Below are 8,102 nucleotides of genomic sequence, written 5' to 3'. Positions count from 1 at the left end.
ATTAGTTGAAGTATATGAACTATACCATTTGTTGTGTTGTCATGACAAAATTAATGGTTAGAATAGTGGTTTAAGAAACGGAAGTCCAGACATGTCACCGGCATTTGGTCCAACTAATTTAAATGTCTTCACGCATTTATGTTGTCCCCTCATATTTTGGTTGACTCTGATGGTCAGCACATCACATTAAGTTGTTAACATTTAACCCGCGTACGCCCCATACCCGTTCGCCCAAGGGCTCCGTAAACACGGGCGATCGTTTCAAAATTAGCCCAATGACAAGAAGACACACGGCCCTCTGCAGCGTTCTATTCAAACGCCATTTTATCCCTTATCTCCGGCGTTAAAATTACCCCGCCCATTAAACGAGATGATTGTAATGAGGTAATAGGTGGTTGGAGGACAGTACTGTTGACACCTTAACCCCGTGTGTATTTTATTGAACATATGTTGATCATGTTTGGATGCACTTTGGGAAAGCTACAGGCTATTCCGGAAACTCGGAAATAACGTTGAAGGAAGTTTAATCAAACGATGTGCACATTATCATTATCTACCGGCATCGCAAGTGCATTATCAAAATACATGTTTGTAATATGCTTATAATAGCACATGGCTTATGTTAATTTATTTGAGTTGAATTGAAGAACATTATCTGCAATCAAATGTATTATCTGGTTAAATTATCTACCAGTTTTGGCTAGTTTGCACACAAATAATTCTGATTATTGTCAAAGGTTCAAAGTATACGTGGATTTATATTGACCAGTCATGAAATATTGTGGCAAACTTAAAATTAAATAAAGAAATGACCAGTTTTATACAATTGGCAATCCATTCCAAAAGAAAGGAGCTAAGATTTTAACATCTTTCAACACACGACTAAACATAATTTAAATCAAGTGCGATGCTTATTTTTTTGTATACTGTTTCGTTGCGTATGTTCAGTGACTGTTCAAAAGCGGTAACCCAACTGCAGACGATGTTAACTCTCGGGTGTTATGCCTCGTACATGTATGTATGTTCCATCAAACCCGCAATGTATGTATTTGGTATAAAGGCTTATATTTCCCAATGGTTGTATTATTAGTGTCTTTGGTGGTTATTGAAAACAATTTTTAAACAACGGACTGTTTGATTCAAACATGTACGACCGCAGATGCATTCCCTATTTCACTATTGGTACTCAATAAGTATAGTTCAACGACCGATCATGGATACTAATTCAGACGAGTTCTTCGTTCATCAGAGGAACTCGACCTTATTCGAATAAGACTGTGGTTTAAGCACCATCGTAACAACGAGCGACTATAGAAAAAGATCAAACTAGCTCATGTTTTATGAATACTAAATACAAAAAATACTCTATAAACTCTATGCATTTCTTGAAAACCAAACATCCCCAATTTTCAGGAAATATACACAAAATCGACTTTTGTTTGGAGAGGGGGGGGGGTCACATTTGACACCTTCGATTGATGACGTAATACAAATGGACTTGTGAACAAAGGCATGTTTGGTTAATAACGATTAAGATTCCGACATGGTTTGCCAGTTCTGGATCATCTAGCAGAGAAATGATGAAAAGTTTCAATATTAACTAGCGTGTAACATATTTGAAAGTAGATACGAACTATAAATCAAGTGTATTAGATTTTGTCATTCAAGAACACAAACTCGGACCTAGAACCATGAACACAGGGGCACCCGTTTCGGCTAACAATGTTAAGTTATGCCTTATTTGCAGATATTGCGGATTTAAATTTTATATTTACTTCTCGGCAAATTAACGCGTTGTCTCTGTCTTTTGGTTATATTGTCTTATTATAATACTTAAATCTGAAAATTCGCTAAAACGATCATAATAATTATAGTCATATATCATGTGATATTATACATCACATAAATTTGCCTTTCTTTGTATATATATAAACTCGATCGGTCCGTATATCACTGTATTTTGATGAAAATCCAATTTAATGACGTCAGCGGTCCATATTATATTTTTGGCCGGTCCGGACCTCGCCAAAAACGTAATATGGACCGCTGACGTCATACAATTGGTAAGTGCGGCTTGCTATTTTCACAACGGCGAAAACTTGCCGCAAGTAAACATTAATAGCTTTGTTCAATAAAACTCATTTAAATCGCTTTAAAAATATTGAATGGTAATGAAAAATGTTCGGTATAATATAAGAAATATAACACGGCACTTCGGGCCATATTGCATTATAAGGACCGATCAGTCAGCCCCCGAAGGTGAATGGACCTCGGCTTACGCCTCGGTCCATATACACTTTCGGTGGCTGACTGGCCGGTCCTTATAATGTCATATGACCCTCAGTGGTGTGTTATATTTCTTAAATATGCGTATAGAACAAGAATAATACTTTAATTATGCCATGTGCATGTGTGCAGATGCATCAGGAAATGCGATTTCAGATATGTTTAATGGTCCAAACATTTGTTTTCACTTTCTTACGAACGCAACCGATTTTCTCCCTTCCGTTACTGTGACATTAATTAAATACATAGAGAATAAAAAGCGAAAACAGTTTAACCGATAAGGGGCTAGGGAAATCGCATTCGTATAAAACACTCATGAAACGAGTATCCACCCTTGAATCGGCTTTTCATAGGCCAAAACATCACGAAGATCCGTTTTCTGTACTTACCTCTCATACCTCATCGTATTAATTAGTGAAGGAAAACCAGTACTTATGACGTCATGTTTAATGGAAGGGTATTGAAGCAAAAATTAGATCTTGTATTCTGACTTGTACCAAGGCCGTAATAAGGTCGTGCTTGTAACTTGCTGCCATTTACACTTTCCTTTCTGACTTGCATAGTTTGCCTTATTGCATTCTCAATTCGTCATCTGAGCAACTGTAGGGTTAAAAGTTATATTTGTCATCTCGCTTGATGCTTTAATTCCATTCAGGTTGTTTTCAAAGTAAGTACCGTAGTTGTGATTATCTATTTCAAATCATTAAGAAACTTCAAATTCTCCTTATGACCGAAGTTAAATAGCTGCGTTTCATATACACCAGAGGGCGCAAACACGGATAGTTATACGAAACCGGTCTGAAACTCTCGAACATAAGCAAAAGTATCTTTAAAGTATTTCAAGAGCATTACGAAAATTACCGTATCGTTAGCACACCAAGTGATAAAATAAGAAACACTCGTTTTATGACGTATTGCACTATGCTTGTTAAATGCTGCCATACAATAGGCCAAAAAAAAATGTTTGTTTAGGGTAACCTTCCCAAAATTTCTAGGTAGGGTAGGTAGGGATTTTTTTTATTTATTTTTTTCATAATCTGTCGTATGTTCAGAGTGTTTTCTTGCACATGGCAGTCTTTCCTACATTACTGTCATTGCCTGACTTTGTTTTATCATATAAACAATAATTGTGATAAAATCTGCATTTATTCGCCCTTCGTAACTCTCTATTCGCTAACGAATTTCTTTTCGCTCAGAAACAAAAAAAAAGTTAGGGTCGGCGCATTTTTATAGGTAGGGTCGGGTTACCCGAAACGGACATATTTTTTTAGGCCTTATTCATTTTGATGCTTGCTGACATTTGTCATTCATGTTTTATAAAGAAAGGTAAGTCAGAGAGTAAGCTATAAAACTAGTAAGAGTAGAAAGATAGCTAATATAAGAATATTTAACATAAATATAACTGATATTTGCCCAAGTAATTCAGAAAACATATGCGCATTCATGCAGACATGTTAACCAATATCCTGATCTGCCCCCATTGGATTTATGTTGGACAAAAGATGTTTGCCAGTCGGTTATCTATCAACATTTGCCTTCCATTGTTTGTACTACGTCGCACTTTCGAACAGAGATGACTAGGGACGTAAACGACATAGCAGTTAGCTATTTCCATTTTAAATATTTCATGATTTCGATATCTTGTATATGTGTAGTTTTAATCAATTATTGCAGAATTTGATTACATACAATTTCAAATAAGAATTCAGTAGTAGATGAGTACACAAATAATATGTATGAACTATATCTAAAACAACTATATGATCTTTTAAACAGTGTATTTATTCTTTTCGTTGAACATTTGACCATGTATGAGGAAAACAAATTGCATAAAACAAATGTATTGTCTTTGAATTTATGTAAGAAATCATCACATTCAAATTTTGAAAATAATCTACTTAAAATAGGGAAACTTTTAGTCCATTCCCTCAATTTATAAACACAAATTCATGAGTGATACAAATTACATAGTTTAAATAATTTATATTACTATGTACACAGAAGTCTATAAAACGATTTAATCATGTCAATTTAAACAAGATATTCATATGTTCATTGTCTTTAATCAGTTGTAATATTTACCACCCTCTACACGAGACATGTTATGAAACAACACCCCCATTCAACACACTGTATCTAGATGTCATTGTATTGCAGTTTCTGAACTAAAATGTACATGTTTCTGACCTTAAATTCAGTTAGAAGTTTTAGTTAAAGTCATCATGATCGTTTCACCCATACCCGATCACGATTCAAGTTATGTCTACATTGCACACTCCAAGGTCGCCAGACATCACAATGTTAATGTACTGTGTTTTACATTGTCCAAAAAAACTTCAGCCAAATTGCATTAAAAAAACTTCTTCTCAAGTTGCAGGTTTGCCAACAATATCACATGCATTGTCCACTACAATGCTACCAGACTCAGAGATCTTGTCCTCGGAATCGGAGGTAACATCGAGAAATCCATCCTCTTCTGTACTGGTGATGCTATCAGCCTCCAAGCCGCGCTCATCTCTCTCGCTAACCCTCCTCCTCTGATGCGGCCGCGAGTTACACGTGCGCAGACACCGACACTTGTCCCCTGGAGGCGAAGCTCCATCATCAGAAAGACCGTTATCTTTCTTGTATTTCACACGACGGTTTTGGAACCATATTTTCACCTGAAAATCAAGGTAGTATGTGGTTTTGAAATATGTTTTGCATTGGTAGTGTTTCTATGTCTGTAAATGAGTATTCACTATCTCATTTCAATATTATAGGAGATAACAATATGTAAACAAAATTCAAACGGATATACTTAATGCCCTTTCTCTAAGTCACGTGAATAGGGGCATATTCATCCAAGAATACCTGTTGTCCCGTTGAAATTCATATTTTTAGAACTTCACTTTATCATGATCTATAAAGAGCAGGTTCTCGACAAGATAATTGCATGTTCTTCCAAACCTGTTCTGCATTTAGCTCATGTAATAATAACGGGACATCGTTTCTTGGGACAATCCATTCATTTAATGCTCAACATAATTATAACTGTAAAGTTTAGATTTGAATCTGCCGACCTAAAACATGTACTTTAATTGGGACCTTATTGTTCGTGTACCTGTTTCTCCGACAGCTGAAGGTAGGTGGCTATTTCAATTCTACGCAGTCGTGACAGGTACATGTTCGACAGGAACTCCCTCTCGAGTTCCAGGAGTTGTCCGCTTGTGAACGCAGTGCGCATGCGCTTGCTACTGTCTTCCGTGGAACTGCTCACACCTGCAACATACCAAGCCAGAGATAATAGATGCTATACTGATTGCACTGTTATTAACTGTCAGCAGCAGAAGCGTGAAATGAATACTTTTGACATGCCTAATTGTCCAGAAACATCCCTGTTTGGTTTATGAAACATGCGGGCCAAAGGCGTTGCATGTATTCCATGTATCGTTTTACCTCGATTAAAAATCTGCAGAGTTGCCTCTTTTATTTTTTTAAAACATTATTTATACGGGCAGTATTTTATGACATCTTGCTCTTTGACATGAGATGGAAACAAGAAAAGAATTGTTATTGGGACTATGCAGTATAATGCTAACGATGTCAATGGGGGTATGGCGTAGTGACCTCGGTGAGAATTTTTAAAAAGGGAGAAATATTTTCATGCATAGATAATTAACCTCTGTCAGATGTTTTACTTCATTTTTATTTCTTAACTAGGCCCATTATAAACTGATTAGATACAGATCAGCCCTTGTGAGGTTTTCGATTTCAACAAAACCCGCATCGCGACATTACAATTTTAAACAGAGAAGTAAAATCTCCATTTTTCCTTTTAAAAAATCAGCTTTTTATCTTATTTTCACTTAATGATAACTAATTTTGCTTCAGAAAATGATTAAAACTTAAAAATAATCTGTTCACTTTCGGCTCAGAACGCGTTTTTATTGTTTTGTTTTTTATTGTTACAGAAATATTATTCTACATTAGTTTTCTTTTGCATTGACGAAACATCTTTGCGTGCTTTATGTGTTAAGCGCAAATAAAACTGCTTTCTACATGATTGGTAAAACACAATGCGATAAATATTATTGTTTTCAAAAACGTATACCTCCTACAAAGTTGGAAAAGCTTAGGAGGTTACAATTAAGCCCGTTGTAATCAAAATTTCTTCCGAAAATAAAACAGCAGTTAAACCACTGAACCATAAAACATTTTAAATGATATAGTGAAAAAATGCGTATTTGCATCCCATCTTTCACATATTTACTCCTTATGATTAATGAACTGGTCTGGAAAACTCTGATTACCTATCGCTCCATATCGTATTCGTCTCTGCTCCGTGACAGATGAAGGTGTTCCAAGGCTTGTTGTCTTGGAAGACATCATGGAATCCTCCATCCGACCTTCTGGCTCCGTTGGGGTGCACCTTATTTGCTTCATGTGCGACCGGGCAGCGGACTCGATGTTTCTTAGTTGCATTTCCGCCGATGACATAACGGTGGTAAAATTCAGTGGAACAGAAGCAAGCGATGCAATTGTTGAAATAGGCGTCGTGGATACCAGTTGCTTCATGGCTCGGTCCGCAAACAGCTGAGCTGGAGGTGGGATACACAGAGGACAGCAGAGGTTCATCAGGTCGTGATGGTGTCGAGGGTAGCACGGCACGGGATGCATTGTGGAGATTTGCGCCGTCGGCGGAGATGCTCTCGTCGGCGAAAGTGAATGAATTTGTGATTCAGTAGAAATTGTTTCACCTCTGCACACTTTTGTCAATGACGAAGGGTCTTTCACCATTAATGAGTCCACGAAAAAGGAACGCGACATTTTTGCCTTTGATATTCTAAATATTAAAATACACAAATATATACACAAAGCAACTTTTTTAGACAATTTTATTTAATTTTCTTGTTCATGTTTCCAACACTGTTCAATTTTGTAACGACAGTAACACTCGATGCTGGTTTATTGTCCAAATTACAATCATATGAGTGGCACTCTTCGAAATATGAATATAAATATTATTGAGATCGAATATTCCTTAGAATTAATTGAAATCAAACTTGCAAAAGTAATATTGAAAAATTATTATATGCGGGCTTCGAAAAGAATGTCAAGTATAATCTTGGCCCCTGATTTGTCATTGGCAAGAAAGGGGCTGGAGCGATCGTTTTGTCAATTTTCCGGCTATTGTTCCGTCCCTTAACGCCCCTCCCTTCTTGTATTCATCTCTGAAGCAATAAATCTTTTTCATCCTATTGAATTTCAACGCTTCAATGGCTTCTGAGTATTCTTTGATATGTTAAATATGGGATTGGCGTTCGCGCAGAAAATGTCATCGAGTATTTTCAAGAAGCCGGTTCTTCCGTGATGACCACTTTTATTCATGCAGAATCGAGCGTTGTTCAAATATTGGACTTTGCTGATTTTTCAACGAGATTGTTATTAACAAGACTGCCCCGGTGACAAAATGTGTACAATTTAGCTGATATTTTGATAGGAACCATCGGCCCGGCACGTGAGTTTTTGGATTCTAATGGTCATCTGCGTTATTGGCCGACGGTCATCCTGTTAAAGTGTTTAATATACGGGACCATCGCGTTTGAAATGTAAATAAGATTTGCCTAGAGTGATAGCCCTCCGATAAACAAAGAAGGCAGAAAATATTAATTGACGTTTTCTGGAAATCAGGTGTCAAAGAAAACACATTTTCTTTCTACGCAATTTGCTCCGCTAATGAGCCATATGATGACGATTTTATGAAGCAATTTATCGTTTATCCAAGCAGTCATTATTAACACACACTGTCTTGTGCCTTTTAAAATACATTTAAC

At 36.6% G+C, this 8,102-nt stretch overlaps 1 protein-coding gene across 1 annotated transcript; it reads right to left on the bottom strand.

Moving 5' to 3' along the window:
* Positions 1–4,652: 4,652 nt before the first annotated feature.
* On the bottom strand, positions 4,653–6,945 carry LOC128226118 (homeobox protein Hox-B3a-like). The gene is made up of 3 exons (XM_052936010.1): positions 6,579–6,945; positions 5,390–5,547; positions 4,653–4,949 (listed from the first exon to the last, which is right to left on the bottom strand). The coding sequence occupies exons 1-3, from the start codon at positions 6,943–6,945 to the stop codon at positions 4,653–4,655; spliced, it is 822 nt and encodes a 273-aa protein (XP_052791970.1).
* Between the last annotated feature and the right edge of the window lie 1,157 nt (positions 6,946–8,102).

This window comes from Mya arenaria, chromosome 3 (genome assembly GCF_026914265.1).
Source record: "Mya arenaria isolate MELC-2E11 chromosome 3, ASM2691426v1".
Classification (NCBI taxonomy): Eukaryota; Metazoa; Mollusca; class Bivalvia; order Myida; family Myidae; genus Mya; species Mya arenaria.
This window is presented reverse-complemented; position numbering and strand designations above follow the sequence as displayed.

Coding starts and splice junctions, on each gene's coding strand:
- LOC128226118 (XM_052936010.1), bottom strand. CDS start 6,945: ATGCATCCCGTGCCGTGCTACCCTCGACACCATCACGACCTGATGAAC. Junction 5,548..6,578: donor AATACGATATGGAGCGATAG/GTAATCAGAGTT, acceptor GGTATGTTGCAG/GTGTGAGCAGTTCCACGGAA. Junction 4,950..5,389: donor TTCAGCTGTCGGAGAAACAG/GTACACGAACAA, acceptor CTTGATTTTCAG/GTGAAAATATGGTTCCAAAA.